The sequence below is a fragment of the Vipera ursinii genome (assembly GCF_947247035.1).
Source record: "Vipera ursinii genome assembly, chromosome: 1".
In the NCBI taxonomy this organism is placed as follows: Eukaryota; Metazoa; Chordata; class Lepidosauria; order Squamata; family Viperidae; genus Vipera; species Vipera ursinii.
In genome coordinates, this window is record NC_139512.1 from 98,739,034 (window position 1) to 98,756,182 (window position 17,149).

The 17,149-nt window shown below is 34.7% G+C and overlaps 1 protein-coding gene across 2 annotated transcripts in view; it reads left to right on the top strand.

Moving 5' to 3' along the window:
- Positions 1 to 17,149, top strand: part of SBF2 (SET binding factor 2) — a 227,048-nt gene that overhangs the window by 126,033 nt on the left and 83,866 nt on the right. For both annotated transcript variants that reach the window (XM_083350643.1, XM_083350642.1), the window contains exons 10-16: positions 176 to 253; positions 3,322 to 3,435; positions 6,532 to 6,660; positions 7,346 to 7,444; positions 8,218 to 8,422; positions 11,124 to 11,233; positions 12,420 to 12,569. In XM_083350643.1, the coding sequence (XP_083206769.1) occupies positions 176 to 253; positions 3,322 to 3,435; positions 6,532 to 6,660; positions 7,346 to 7,444; positions 8,218 to 8,422; positions 11,124 to 11,233; positions 12,420 to 12,569 (885 nt within the window). The remainder of the gene's footprint in view (positions 1 to 175; positions 254 to 3,321; positions 3,436 to 6,531; positions 6,661 to 7,345; positions 7,445 to 8,217; positions 8,423 to 11,123; positions 11,234 to 12,419; positions 12,570 to 17,149) is intronic.

Below are 17,149 nucleotides of genomic sequence, written 5' to 3' on the forward strand. Positions count from 1 at the left end.
CTGACTTAACATTTGTTTCTTTGTATCTAGCATCAGACTGAAATAATAAGGATACAAGAATGCAAACATTTGTTAAATTTTAATATGACATTTAAATGTGGTACAATTTACATTTAAATATAAAAAATATTTTAAAAACAAATACTTGCTTTAAAAAAAATTCTTGAAATTGTAGGTGTTATATCCGGATTTGGCAACAGCAGATTATGCATTTCCTCCCCCTCGAACTGCTCTGTCACATTCCAAAATGTTGGTAAGACACAATGTTCCCAATGCTGAAATAAACAGGAAAATATAATGTATTTCGATTTCTGCATTTTTCCCAAATATTTTTACTTTATGTCATCAAAAATGTTGAAGAGTTCTTTTTCAAATTTAAGAATTCTTGCTGGAGCTGATACGAAAGGGTTAATTCTACTTCTAGCTAGAAAACAAACCTTAAGATTTGTTCCTGTTCCATACAAGAAATCTCAATTCATTCATTAGTGTGTCTTATAGGATTAATTAGTGGCTTTCCCATTGGCTCCTCCCAAAAAGAAACTATAACAGAGGTTAGGGATTGAGGAGAAAGGAACAGCATACAACCCTACGACAGCAAAACATTGCAGTTGAAAGCCCCAAAGAAACATGCTCAGTTATCTAGTCACAAGGATTAGACTTGAGTCATGAAGTAATGGCCTTCAGAGGTAGTAAGCAAAATGAAGGAAGCAGGCAGCAGCTTCTCTGAAAGTGTCCCGGACCCCTTCTCCCAATGATGGACAAGGCATCACAAAGCACCAAAAATAGTGATTCTTCAGCAGGCAGGCAAGAAACACGAGATGCCACCAATGGTATAAGCTTCCTATGGCTGGACAGACCAGGGAACCTGAAAAATGCAGCAACAGCACCCATTATCCAGACCATACTGAGGACATGGAAACTGGATCTCCCCGTACTTTGTTGAATGAATAACATCAGAAGAATCAACAAACACCAGACAGTATGCTATATTGGAGTTGTGAAGGAAATCCCAGTGGGAGCCAGCCTAGCAATGTCCAACATGATAATTAAAGAGCTAAAGGAGGATCAGGCTTCATTTGCACTTAATCTAGCCTCATAACACTTGGAAACCCCAGTCAGCCTTCCACACCAAGTGAGGCAATTTTCAAAGCTGAGTTAAAGCATCTTATGAGAAGCAGAGGATACTTTGGGTCAGAAAAGAAGAAAGGGGAGGAAGTCACATTCAGGTCTATTTGAAAACATTGTTTTTTCCCCCATCCCAATGACATTAGGAGCCATGGTAGCATAGTGACTAGAATGCAGAATTGCACTCTAACTCTGCCCACAACCAGGAGTTTGATCCTGACCAGTTCAGGGTTGACTCAGCCTTCCATCCTTCTGAGGTTGGTAAAATGAGGACCCAGATTTTTGGGAACAATATGTTGACATTTGTTACCCACTCAGAGAGTGCTGTAAAGCACTGTGGAGCAGTATGTAAGTTATGTCTAGTGCTATTATAGAAAGGAATCTAGGTTTGTCTCAAGAGCACTGTCTCAAAGGAGGCCAACCTTTATTACAGTGATGGGTTTTCTGGGCATGATGAGTAGGACATAAGAACAGCTCCTGTGGGACTGTTTTTAGTTGAGACTACTTCAGTGGCTCCTCCTTTCACTTCAAAGCCAAAATGCTAGCAGAAAAAAACCAGAGCACATCTAGTTATGAAGATTCATAAACATACCAGCATCACAGCACATTCAGTGGGAGATCAACATGAAACAAAGGAAGATTGCATATGTAAAGTGACAACCAGAGTGGAATACCCACTTAGTTAAACATTATAAAATACATATCTACCTCTACAGATGCTGTTCTTTGGCCAGATAATATTACAAAGGGTACTTTTATCTTTACTTTAAGCCACTCTGGGAATAAAGCTGTAGAATATCCCTTTTCTTGCTGGCTTCAGTTTTGGCAATTAAGAGCAATAGTTAGACTTACTATGAAATATCTTTCTGGTAATTGAAAATGTATCCCGAATTCTCTTTTGAATGGAAAAAATGCTTAGAAATGGCAGATACTTTACCAAGTAATAAATATTATACATTTGTTTTTCCATTTCCCATGTGTTTTTTGTCAGTGGTAACCTTTGTTACAATGAAATGCTTGTAGAAAGAAGAAATTGAACTACACTTAGCATGAGGCTAGTAAGACAGCGTTTCCTCTACAGGGCTCCAACTTACAATAGTCCTCAACTTACAATAGTTCATTTAGTGACCACTTGAAGTTACAATGGCATTGAAGAAAGTGACTTGTGACCATTTTTTACACTTAGCAACCACTATGGCCATGTGATCAAAATCCAGATGCTTGGCAACTGGTTCATATTTATGAGAGTTGCGGTGTCCCGGGGTCCTGGGATCCCCCTTTGCAACCTTCTGATAAGCAAAGTCAGTGGGGAAGGCAGGTTCACTTAAAAACCGTGTTACTAACTTAACAACTGCCATGAGTCACCTAACAACTGTGGCAAGAAATGGGGCAAACTGACTTAACTGTCTGTCTCACTTAGCAGTTGCAATTTTGAGCTCAATTGTGGTCAGAAGTTGAGGACTAGCGGCATCAGTCCTATCTTTTCATTATATTCTGAAGCATTACTGCAGTATCCCATCTGTGATCCCTGAATTAAATTTACTTTCCACGGTTAGTATCAATGCAGAGTTTACGGGAAAATGAAGTATTGATGAAAAAACTGAACTGAGGTATAACAAATGTACTGGTGCCAGAGTCCTTAAAGGTGAGGTTTATACCTGAATAATTAAAGTTCTTGCAATTCAATTACGGGAGAATATAAGCAAGCTGTTCACATGGGATTTTGAATTTTAATGTCATATTGTGATTTTTGACTAAATTTGGGGACCAGTGGAATGTTGAGAACATATTATAGATTTTAAAAATGGGTGCCCTGGAGGCCATATCCAGTCACAAAATATCCATTCACCAAAGATGTCCTGGTGAAATTTCTTCCAATCACTCTTCTAGCTTCCAAGAGAATCTGTTCCATCACCATTGACCTTTGTTTCGTTTGCTACACATGCAACTTCCAAGCAAGTACTGCCTAAGGCCACTTGCCATTTTTATTGTTTAAGAATGTTTTCTTGGTCTCTGTGGAGCCCATTTAGCTTCCTATTTTTTAATTTGTAAAAACTGAAATAGAGTAATCTCTGGTGGGGCTTGAAATGGTGTAAAGAAAGATGATGTCAGACCATTTGGGTCTCAGGCTACTGATGAATTAGTTGGGAAGGAATACCTTATTTTCATATTATAACAGTTTGGTATCTTTCTTAGGATAAAGAGGTGCGTGGAGTCTTTCTTAGATTATTTGCACAACTTTTCCAAGGATATAGATCCTGTCTTCAGCTAATCAGAATTCATTCAGAACCTGTGATAAACTTTCATAAGGTAATAATAATGTTGAACCTAGTAGCTTATAATAGTGTATTTTTAAAAGATTAAAATAAGCAAAACACTATTAGCTCAACAAGCACCTTGATTTAGTGTGAAATTTTAAGACAATCCAGTTTCATAAACACTTGTAAAATGTACAACTTTTTACTACTTTTTCTCCATGCTGTTTTAAAAGGTAAGATTATGTGCCAATAATGTAATTGTACATGTAATTGTATCTCTTTCATTTTTGTAAGTGGAACTTCTGAATATGTTAGTTGCAAGGCCAACTAACAGTTCTTTTTAATGAGTAAATGGATAATAAAGAACTTGTAGAATATTTCTCCTTCCTACCAAAAATAATATATCTAATTGATATATCTATCATAAAGATCTGAAATGGAACCCAGGGCAAACAGTAATTCCAAAATTTAATTCTTACATTTAATTTCCATTTAACAAAAAAATGCTGTTTTCTCATATTTCCTTTTTTGCCTTTGAGTTGGTGTTGACTCCTGATGAATGCCTGGACTAGTCTGCAGTTTTGTTGACAAACGTTCAGAAGTGGGTTGCTATTGCCTATTCACTTTTTACTAGGGATCTGAAATACTGTGCTGGACAATCCTGTATGTAATACAGGGACATTATATGTTTTACTTATTTTAATCTTTTTCTTCAGTACCTTGAGCAACAGGGATACAGTGTTCATATCTTTAATGAGGCAGAACCAAAGCTATATTAAATAGTATAATTCAGCAGTAGATCTGATTTAGAATCTAGGTCTGTCTGAATATTTCCTGTGAGTGCTGATTTCTGATCGGGGCAATTAACAATTTCATCATTATCTCTACTCATAAGAATGCTGTGATTATACTTTAATGATTTATAGTAACTGGGATATTCTATATAGCATTGCATGTTGCATCAATTTGCAAAAATGATTTACCCTTGTGACAATGCTTGTAAATATTTATTACTTGTTTTCCCAAGTTGGACAGGGATGTACCCAGTACAATAGGTCCAGAGTCTTTTTATATGTTTGGATACATGCCTGAATAGTTGAAGCTACTACACCATCAGATTATATGCAAGTTGTCATTAAGGGGGAAGAAAGAAGGAATCTGAGATTCAAATTAACCATTTGTTGCTAATAATAGTAGTCTTTAGTATCAACTGATGCTAAAATTCCTGAGCTAAAATTGCTGATCTAATTGAGTTTGGTTATTTACTCCTAAAGTAATTTCAAGTCCTGCTCTAATACTTTATTCGGCAATTGGTACAGATCAGAACCACATTCTATAGATCTAGTCTTCTAGCTTGCCTCCAAACATTACACATTGCTTGTATGTTTGCCAAGATCCTCTAGGGCCCATCTTTAATGGCTGAGACAATCTGAATTGCCAGGCTGCCTAATATGGTGGCAGGTGGTTGTTACTATCTCTCTTTCCAAAAGGATCTTCTGACTGACTGAAAAATAAGAGAAATTTCTCACATGGTGGAATTTTTCCTATCAAGCACAAGAAATTTAGGTTGCAGCTAAAGCTCTGTCCACTCTGTATTCTATTTTTCCATTGATATTTTTATATTATCTGGCAAATTGTTTCTGCACATAGCTCTCCTTTAAATTGTTATATTTTTCTCAGCTCCGAAATCAGAAAATTGAGGCTGCTGTACAAAAGCTGGGTGTCTGGTTCCAAATTTAACTCCATTTTAGAGTCTGTGTTCTTCTTCCAGCTAACTACAAAGCCCAAATCTACAGCAATTGCCTTTTAATAATAACTTTGAAAATAGTTATTACTTCCTGTTTCTGAGCCAATCAGTTCTTTATATTTCATGTAGATTCCATTTTTCTTGTTTGGTCTAGAAACAGTAGTTCTTACTCATAACTATAGACTGGGCACTATCAATTGACACACCTGTCACCTCCATTGATTTTTTTTATGATCTTTATGATGTTCATCATACTCTGTTAGGTATTCAAGCTTGAAAGTGTCATTTGGTTGAGTAGCTCTGTCTAATATTGCCATAGATCACCTGCTAAACTTACTGTTCTCTTATCCATGTGAGCACTATAAAAAATAATAGCAAGTTATCTGTAATTACAGTTGGCTTACCATTTTTCTTTCTCCAGTTCTTGGTATTGTGGCCTATTTTTCACAAACAGCTATTTCAATATGATTAGGATTCTAGTTAGGTTCTTGCAGGATCTAGTGTCCAACCAAAATTGCAGCTTTTGCATGTTCTGTAATGGTGGTTTGTACTAATGCAAACGTATGTTTGAATGCAAAGATGAGTGCACAAAGAACCATAGTTAGCAACCTGCTGAGATGGTTAAAAATATTCTGCCTCCTAGCAGAGATTAGGAATGAATAATATGCTTCATGTTAGATGTTAATTCATGATCCAATGAATAGTTTTGTAAAATGAACCAGATGGCTCCAGCAAGTGAGCCAAAATGCATTCCATAAAGAGGAATAAACAAAAACGAAGAAATATCTGACCATGGGGGGAAACTCTTTTTGACCTCAACTGGATTGTGAACATGAAGCAAAACTCATCCACCAAGTTGTTTTTCCAATCAAAATTTTTCTTTGCTGTTTAGCAGCAGTCTTCCCCCACCCTTTGTTCCTTCTTCATTTGTCTCATCCCATGTTCTGATGCCCTAGAGGAAGGTAAAGGGTTGTATGTGTGTGGAGATGCCATGCATTAAGTGAGCTAAGCACATTGGCTTGTATCTCAAGAGACAGAGGTCCAGATTTGAATTAATAGGTAAATAAAATGATCTAATCTAGTTTTTGTATCATTTTTATGTTTTTAATGATCACACAGCTGTTAAATAGATTCTGTATGTAGCCATTTTACATCTTACCTTGCCTAATTTAAGTTTATTGAGAGAAAGCAGATTTCTAAATGCACTCCAGGCATATTTGGAATGCACATTTGTGTGTATTCATGGAAGGTTTTCCATTTTTACAGCAACCTTAGTGTTATGGTAGTTCATGGTTTGGTTCTATTAAAAGCATTAGACACATTGTTCTTTTTTGAATTTTACATTTTTTTCTTCTTCATGTTTCTGGTAAAGTCTTAGTTACAATTTATTTTTATTTGCAGGCAGCTTTCTTAAGCCAACGGGGCTTAATTGAGAATGATTTCCTTACCAAAATTCTGAATGGAATGGCATTTGCAGGTTTTGTGTCAGAGAGAGGTCCTCCATACAGACCCTGTGATCTCTTTGATGAGGTAGAAGATATACATACGTGTATATATGTTTTTAAAGTTAATCATGAAACTTGAGAGAAAATGTTTAAGTTGTTTGAAGGGGTTTTTTTTTGTTTTAGTTTTTGGTCTCGTTATTCTTGTAAAATATATTGGAATGAATTAGCTTAAAAGAGTAATTATGGGCATGTATTAATTTTTGTTTTCAAAATATTTGTTGCCTAAGAACAGATACCCCATGGGGAATTGTCACTGGTAGGATAAATATATGCAAATAGTTTGCAGTATTTGTCATAATAAAACTTTTGTTGACCATTTTAAAAATTAAAAAGTAATAATATTAATTTATTATTTTAGGGTGTTTTTTTAGAAACTTTCAATAAAGTATGAGAATTTGTTAGGAGAGCAAACTTTTAATCAAGCTGTGAAAAGAGGGGCCATTGCCAAATTTATACACGTCCGATTATATTAAAAATATTTATTTTACTATTAGTAAAAAAAATACATTACTATGTATTTCTGAATACTTAATTTGGTACAGCCAAAATGTCAAGTTTATTATTGTTTGAATTATTAACAATTATACAACATGCATTCAAAATAGAAATGGGAATGTGTTATTAAAATGGTATGTAAATATTTTTAGTGCCATATGTAAAAATACTATCTAAAAGCTGCTTATCAACAAAAATATGATTTATTTTTAAAGCTGGTAGCATTTGAAGTAGAGAGAATTAAATCTGAGGAGAGCAATTCGTTAAAAGTGTTAAAACATATCCGAGAACTTGCGGAGCAGCTATTAAAAAATGTAAGTACAGTGTATGTTTATGGTATAATTTATTAAAATTTCATTCTAAATATTTGTGCTGTAAGTTGAAGATGCACAAAGCTGCTTGCAGTTATATAACTTAATTACAAAGTTGTAAGTACAATTCTTAAGTAAACTGGGTTTTTTTTAAGTATTGCATTTGGTATAAAATGTATTTGGTATGCAACATATTCTTGGGTTATGGAACCTTAAGGCCAAGTCATGTCAGAAAGAGGAATTGTTATTATATTCTTCATTAATTGTTTTCTTCTCTTATAATTACAGTATGTAAAACACTCAGTTATTTGGGAGTTGGGCAGCCTTCTAAATTAAATAAAAAAAAACTTTTCATGTCTGCTGAAAGTAACTTAGATCTTCACTCCATCTGTCCTTTTTTCACCCTGCAATAGTACTATTTCCATTATAAGATTGACATTTTATTTTGTTGTTACCTGTCACTGTATAATATTGATGTAACTGCAATTACGCTATGTCTTATTTTATTGGAAAGTGCAGAGAAGATTTAAAACATAAGATGAGAGAAAGTGGTTACCTATCATATTGATCATTAAACTGTTTGATTTCCATACAAAGTAATTTTTACTTTTATTTCAAACATCAAGATGAATGTCCTATTGCCCTTTAATGTATTAATTATTAATAAAGAACCCTTAATGGCACTTTAATAATACATCTTTTGGCAAGCAAATTGTTTAAATAAATAAATATTTTACATTCCTGAATACAAATATTCCCTTTTTTAATGTCTGCAGGAGAATCCAAATCCTCATATGACATTCCAAAAGGTTCCACGACCTACAGAAGGATCTCATCTACGAGTTCATGTACTTCCTTTCCCCAGGATTAATGAAAATCAGGTTCAGGATTTAATTCAGGAAAATTTAATTAAAAACCAAAGTGCACCATCTGCTTCTCGCATTGAAAGGAAATGTGTTGTTCCTGCTGGCCCACCTGTTGGTATGAGTGTTATCTTTATTTTTTATTCAGTTAAGTCAAATTGAGTGCTGTTTTGAAACCTACAATTAACCCCACTGACTTTTCAAAGGCCATACAAGACCATGGCAACATTCTGAGAAGATCAAAAGGGTGGCGCCAGTGTTTGTTGTTCGTTTGTTTTTAATGGAGTTTGAGGATAACAATGATAGGCACCTGGGATCAGTGCCACCAATCCTCAACCTTAAACATCCTAAAAATGATCCCAATCTCCACGAGGAGAAATCATTGAGACATTATTGGGGGGCTTGGATGGGAATGGTTTACAAATATGTGCAAATCCTACTTGTTTCAGAAGCATTCAATTCACAAGAGTAATTTCTAAAAATGCACTGGACCACCTGGAATAACCAGATCAGTGTGGTCTTGAGGAGAAACAAGAAGTTTTCAAATTGGTAGGCTTTGCACAGACATCTCTCTGTCTTCTATAACCCTCCATTCTTACTGGAGAACTCCAAAACTGCAAGCAAAGGTTTAAAACTTTTCCAGAAACTAGATTTTTACTTTTCTATTCTTCATTTGAAACAAAAAGCAATGCAAAAAACGATCCCAGAGAAATCTCATCAGCAAAATTAAACAATCCTGCTTCTAAATTTCATTGGTAGTCTTTTAATTCTGGCACCTCATGTTTTTCATAGATTTTTACCCCCTTCCTCATGTATATCTATATGTATTGATTAAATTTCTGTGCCACCCATCTCACTGATACAGTGACTCTGCATGGCTTACAGTGTAATAAAAACTAGAAAACAGAGAACAGTTAAAATTAGAAAAATTGAATAGAAAAACCAAGAGGATAGGATCATCTCTACCCAATCAGTTACTCCAAACATAGCAGGCTCCTGTTCCGGCTCCAGGCCAAGAAACAGAGCCAAGTTTTTAGGCTCTCCTGGAAGGCTGGGAGTAGGGGCAGACCTCACCTCCAACTAGAGAATATTCCAGAGGACAGGAACCACAGCAGAAAAAGGCTGTTTGTTCTCCTGGACACCACCAATCAAAATTCTTTAGCTGATGACAGCCAAAGTACGCCCTTTTTGCTGGAATGAGTGGTGTGGGCTAGTCCCATCAGAATGAGAAAATGAGACTGGGTGAAATGGTTCTTCAGATATAAATATAGATGTGTAGAGTCCCTACTAACTGTGTATTTGATTTTTATAAAATGCTACAAAGTATTTCTATTTCAATTTCCCATTTACTGTAAATAGGACCTTAAAAGCTGTTTGATATATATTAACATATCAGACCCTAAGGTTAGGATTTCATGTGTTGATACATAATACATAATATATTTGAGCTCTTCCTTACATATTGGGATGAGTCACAAAATAACAATTGTGATGAACTTCCTGAATTTTTGCCAACAAAAACGTACCATTCCAAGATGTGAAATGCTCTATGTAGAACCTTCAAATATTAAGAAGCAGGCAACTCTAATATGACGTTCCCACATAGAAACTCTTTTTTATTAGTGCTGATGATATTTTGCATACATTAATTTGTCCTTATCTCTTTTAATATTGTTTTTTGAAATTAGAGGTATCCTGTGCACATAGTCCTTGACCTATGACCACAATTGAACCCGTAATTTCTGTTGTTAAGTGAGACATATGTTAAGGGAGTTTTGATTCATTTTACAACCTTGCCACAGTTGTTAAGTGAATCACTGTAGTTATTAAGTTAGTAACACGGTTGCTAAGTGAATCTGACTTTCTTGTCAGAAGGTCGCAAAAGGTGATCACATGACCCCGGGACACTGCAAACATCATAAATATGAGTCATTTGCCAAGCGTTCAAATTTTGATTACTTGTGGATGCAGCAATAGTCGTACGTGTAAAAAATGATCCTGTTATTTTTTAGTGCCATTGTAACTTTGAACAATCACTAAATAAATGGTTGCAGTGGCTCAGTGGGTTAGGACACTGAGCTTGTCGATCAGATGGTCGGCAGTTTGGCGGGTTGAATCCTGAGTGCTGCATAACAGAGTGAGTGCCTGTTACTCGTCCCAGCTTCTGCCAACCTAGCAGTTCAAAAGCACATAAAAATGCAAGTAGAAAAATAGGGACCACTACTGTGGGAAGGTAACAGCGTTCCGTGCGCCTTTGGCGTCTAGTCATGCCAGCCACATTACCACGGAGACGTCCTCGGACAAGCGCGGGCTCTTCGGCTTTTAAATGGAGATGAGCACCAGCTCCTAGAGTTGGAAACAACTAGCACGCATGTGTGGGGGAACATTTACCTTTACCTTTTAAGTCAAGGACTACCAGTATTGTAGTCCTCTTCTTTTGTTTGGAAAGTAATGCACCAACGGAAATTTTTATACTACCAAAATTGATATGGAATTTGTAGAGAAATTTTAGAGTGAAATGCCAAATGCGTATGTTTTAGACTCTGAAATAATATTTCTCACCAATTTACAGTTTTTCTTTATAAAAGACAATGTCTCAAATCCTGCTAATATAATAATATGTAAGTCCACATATGATTATATATTAAGAATTAGTACTGGAAACATCTTTGAATCTGTTCTTGTGTGCAGAACACGTGTACAAATTAAAACCTTGGTATGCAGAAATCATCCCAGGAATGTTTCTATTATAATAACCTTTTAGTGATGGTAATTTTAAAATAAATGGACTCACATATGTTTTTATTTTATTTTTTTAGTTTCCATAGTAGAAAAGTCAAGCACAGTTTTCAACAGTGCGCAAAGACTGGAAGTTGTTAGAAACTGCATCTCTTTTATATTTGAAAATAAACTTTTGGAGACTGAAAAGGTAATAGGATTTGTTAAATTGTTTGAGGGGCTATTCCAAGTAGTTAAGACATTCCATACATGTTAAGAGATGAGCTCTTTCTAGTCTTTCCAAACTTAACTCTACTTTTACATATGTCTTACCCTTTTCAGTTCGTACTGCAAGTATTTGAGATAAAAGAAATGTACTGTCTGTGAAGAAATAAGTAAAATTATTTGGCATTGCTCTCTCGCCTTCATTTTTTTTCTACCCCTTCTACTGAACAGTTTTATTTAGTTATTAATTGTTTAATAATGAGATATATGTTCCCTGTTTTGTATTTTTCTCTTAAACGAAATGCAAGCTCCTTGTCCAAACTTGAATGCTTCGTTTTCTGCTTGAAGAGCAGTTGAGGACCAGACTAATTTGCCTCTTAGACGGCTTTTTTTTTTTGGCTGTTGTTTTTATTTTGCTGATGTTATTGCTAATTGTACAACATTTATTTATTTATTTATTTATTTATTTATTTATTTATTTATTTATTTATTTATTTATTTATTTTAATTCCATTTATATCCCGCCCTTCTCCAAAGACTCAGGGCGGCTTTACAAACTTAGCAGTAGCCTTCATTCTATGTATATGCCTGCTTATTAGGGCTTTCACACACACCCCAAGCGGCATTATTACAAAGTCAGCTTAATTGCCCCCAACAATCTGGGTCCTCATTTTACCTACCTCGGAAGGATGGAAGGCTGAGTCAACCTTGAGCCTGGTGGGACGCGAACCTGCACTAATTGCAGGCAGCTGGTGTTACTTAAGGAGGCATTAGCCCACTGCTCCACCAAGGCTCATGTTTGACAACATGTTTGACCTTTCATAACAATCCTCAAATATATGGAATAAACTTATGGTTTTCAATCTTTTCTTAAAATTTAGATTGTGAATCCAGTATATTCTTTGTGCTTAGGGCATAACTAAGACCTTGCTTGATAATTGCTTGATTAATTCTACACTGTCTGCTTTATTATTTAAAATCATGTTTGATTATGAAATAAACTATCCAGACACAAAAATCAGAATTCAATCACTAATTTAATATGGACAATTCATAGCAAGATTGTTGATGGACCTTATTTAGTAGTAATACTATAGAATATTAGCAGAAAAGCATAATTTAAGGTTAGGATTCTTTTAGTGTCTTACTTTTGTTAGCAATCTTGTTTTTAGACCTTGCCTGCTGCACTGAGAGCCCTCAAAGGAAAAGCAGCTCGACAATGTTTGACACAGGAACTAAGCCTCCACGTTCAACAAAATCGTGCAATTCTGGATCATCAACAATTTGATTACATAATACGAATGATGAACTGTACTTTGCAGGTACATGCATTTAGCCTTATTTTGGTTTCTTTGTGGTTCTTCTAGCTTGCCTTATGTATTTTGCTATAGCTAAACTATAAATTATATGTAAAATATAAGTTTTTACTTGAAGTTCATTGTTCTTTTTCTTCTGCTGTTTTGTTCATTTGCTTTTGGGTGGTTTTTGGACAATTTATTATGAAACTGTTCCTTCTATCTGAAGAGAAGGAGAGGAGGCATTTGGTTTACGCTCAAAATTTTCATTAAGAAATGCAATTGTCACATTTCATGTTTTGGTTGCAGTTAAGCACCTCATACAAGAGTGTTTGTTGTTACCATCTTTCCTCTACCATCTTTCTTTCACTCAACTGCATATTTTTCTCTGGGCATTCAGCTACATCCTTAGTCAACCTTTACTTGATGACAGCAATAGCCTTTTCTTTTTTTTAAGGCCACAGCCAACCTGCTGGATTCTATTTTAAAGAAAGAAGTCATGAATTATTTCATGAATACTGTCAGGCCTTTGGAAGCATGAAAGCAGTGAAGATACTGGAGTGGCAAAGGCCCAGACTTATTGCTATTTCAGTATTGCATTGTTCATACACCTATAAAGGCAGATTTCAGTTGATTAAGCATCTGTTCTTATATGTCAAGGAATTTTTCCAACAAAATGGGTTGATTGCAACCTTCATTGGTTGGCCAGTACAGGAATTGTTAGTTCCTGGAAAATCACTGGGATGGTTTGGGAACCTACTGTACTCTGGGAATGGAGATCATTGTTCTCTTCTCCTTTTTAGAATGATGATTGTTAAGTTATTCATAATTAGTGATTGAAGAAACATCCTATCTCATCACCATTCGTAAAATAACTGTTCGGATAATTGTTTTGATTGCTTTAGGATTTGAACACTTTTGTTTACCCAAGCGAAGAAAACATTTTATGGGAGAGCTTAAACTCTTAAGTATCATGGCACTAAGGAAGAACATTTAGCTGAAATGAATCATTTTAATAATTTGTGTTTGTGACATGTGAGGGATGCTTCGTCCTACAAGAGAGGTTTCTGCCTTCAGTTAGTTTTTCCAATGTACTTTATGGCTGTGCAGTTTTCTGAGACTCAAAATCATTGTCTTCTTTCACAATTGTTTATGATTTAAATTGGGAATAATTATTGGATACAAATTTCATTTGAAAATACATTTATAAATAAAGAAATTTAATAGGCAGCTTTATGATGATCACAATAGGATCTTTAAAACTTCTGTATTTGAAAATGCTTAAAAGCACAGTTAGCAGAGAAGTAAATTATTTGAGTTGAATTTTAGATGCTGCAAACAAAGATTATGTCTTCAGATTCTAAAATGTTTGTGTTCATCAAGCAAATTATGGCATAGTTTAATGCCTATTATCTCTTTGGACATATGACCACTTTGAACTAAAGTGAAGCCTTTGGTTTCACTTGGACAGGTACAGCAAAAATGAAAGTGAGGCTGCTACTATATGAGACTTTCCAGACAATTAGTTTTCTATTTGTGACCATTATTTCTTTTTCATACCTTCTGTATTTTTTTTCTGAGAACATATTCTTTAAGGAGCAAAATATGAAAGAACTGCGCAAACATTGTGGTTGATAGCAGTTGATAGCTATAGTTGATAGATAGTAGATATCTGCCTGGAAACATCCAGTGATGTCTTATTGAATGAGCAACGAATTACTTTCCCCCCCCCCCAATATCCAGTATTATTATTCCATAATTAAAGCAATAGCAAAATAATAGTGTTCAATACAGGTTATGAGTCACCTAATGATAAAATGTTAAAATGCAGTCAATACATTTATGAGCTATCATTTACCTTTATTTATACCAGTACAGTAAAAAAATAATGAACATGGGAATTGAGTATGTCTCTGTCTAATAAAATATGATTCACAGCTCCCTCAAAATCAATCTTTGTAAAAAAAAAAGAATGTTTGAACTATAAAAATTAATGTGCCATAACAGGATTCACATGAAAGAATTTAATAATACATAATAAACCAGTAACCTGTAAATATGTAGAACTAACTTAGATTTAGTATATTTGTGAACTACAGATGACTTTAATGCAAAAATACATTTTAAACTAAAATGCAAGCCAAATAAAACTGGCAACGGTATAGATTTACCATTTTTTCCCATCATATAATTGTAAAATGCAATCCAGTATTATCTTTAGACTATCTAGTCTCAAAACCTCTGACTGATATAATGAATAGTAATATAAAGGGCAAAATTGTTAAATACTTGAAAAATGTCAAAAGTTATCTCTTCTGTTTCTCAAAATTTCTTCCCACAAATTCTTTATTTTTACACAAGGGATATCTTGTGGCACTTTCCCAAACAAGGCTCACTCATTTATCCATTTATTTGTGATCACACTAGTTTTCAAATTTTTTGTACTTAATGTATCAATGATTAATTACATTTCTTTGTAATTTTTTATATTAAATTTCTATGAATTATAATTAAAATGTTCCTGTTTCAGATCCACATAACTTAATTAATTCTCAGGCTTTAGAACATGAATACATAGATTTAAGGCTTACACATTTTACTTTAAATTTAACTAGAATATCATCTAAGATATGTTAAGAAATTATTTTCATTTTCATATTAATTTTTCTGAGTTAACAGCATTTTCCCCCCTGTATTTTATTGCTGAAATCTTCATACTCTAATTGTGGCAATTTTATCAGCCCAGAAAAAGAAAATGTCCACATATATGAGAACTGACTATAGAAATGCTGGTTTACTTCTGTGTTTATATTTAGGAGGTACAGAGCAATGTTGTATTGTGTGGTACCAAATTTATGTTTATTTGATTATTCTTTTCCATTTGCTTTTATTTTTTTACTTTTTTTGTCTAAACAGTTTGCTTAATACTGGGAAAATGTTTTTATCTAGTTATCTCCTTGAAGGCCTGTGACTCAAGTTGTTCTTTTTTTACCATCATTTAATTGTAAACTGCAATCTAGTATTATCTTTATTAACTTGCTTCAGTTTAAGTAAAGAAGAAAGATTCCCTTTTGTTCTTCACCTAATATTAAACAGAATGGGAGACTTCCAATTGAAGGCTGATGGCTGCATGTTAAAGAAAGAAGTATCCATGTTTCAGGTTATTTTAGAGGACGGTCCTCCGTAAAGTAAACAGATAAACAAAATGAATTATTGAAAAATACAGATAAAATGTGAAAATGTGAAGGACAGAGTCTCTAGGAGCATAGTTTTTCCTTGTTTCTGTAAGTGGGAAAAATAGCAAACATTGTAAAACTTTTTAAAAATACTATGCTATTTTGTTGACCATAATAAAAGTTTGATTTGCTTTAAAAAGTAGAAAGCATCCGGAATTAGCTATTGTCTTAACAGTTGCACTCATAATGGTTCTGTGTTCCGTTTCTAATGAAGTTATAACAAGACCATATCTAACAATAGGTTTTCATAGAAACAAAATACAATCAAAGCAGCAAGGGAAAAGTAGTTAGGCTTTGTAAATCCTTCAAGGAAGATGCCAAGTGAAATGCTTCATAACACATGCAAGTGCACACAAAGGTTTTTCTTCACATCATTAAAATTGTAGCTTTTTTTCCCTCCAGGCTTGTGCAACTGCTTCAGTCCAGCTCCCCCACGGTCTCTGCATCCATGGCTGCTCTAATAATTCGAAGAGAAGTGCTTCACGGGCACTGCCCTTAAGTGCTCATTAACCATGTCTTGTAAACTGGGGAGAGCTATCAAGTGGAGTGTCACAAAGTTCAGTCCTGCGTCCTGTATTACTTTTTAATGCTTTTATTAGCAAATTCAGAGAAGAAATCGAGGAAATGCTTATCAGATTTTCAGAAGACTTAAAATTAGTCAGTGTGGTTAATCCCATAGAAAATAGGAAAATGATCCTGATAGGTTGGAGATAGGGCTGAAAATAACAGAACAAAAGCTAAGAGAGATGCAAAATAGCCCTCTTAGGAAATAGAAATCATGTAAGGGAGATGGCAGTGGCAAATCACTTCCAAACATGTTGTCAAAAAACGTCAGGAATTTATCCCAAGTGATTTGAAAGAACTTTCTTTTAAAATGGTGCAATAAGTGAAATACGGTTCTGAAAAGTGAGATCATGGTTGCTGCATTTGAGAGGGAAAATGGAGTTGATCGTTTTTAAATTATATATATGAATGGGTCCGAAAGAGGACTGAGAAAATATCTACGGACCCTTCATATTCTGGACATAACACTGTTTCATCTCCTTCGCTCAGGATGCTACTGTAGGGCATTGCATGCCAAAACAACTAGACACAAAGACAGGTTTTCCCCCTCGTGCCATTACTCTGCTGAACACCTCATTTCCATAGTACTGTCTTATATCTAAGGATATTTAGCCATGTAGTACAGCTGTATTACTATTATCCTTCTCATCTTTTCTACTACCTTCTCCTATTGGTATCTTCTTGACTATGAGCCATCAGTGTGCAGCAGCAGCCAAAAAAGCTAATACAATCCTGGTTTGTATAAACAGAGGTATAGAATCAAGATCACACTAAGTATTAGTACCGCTTTATAAGACCTCACCTGGA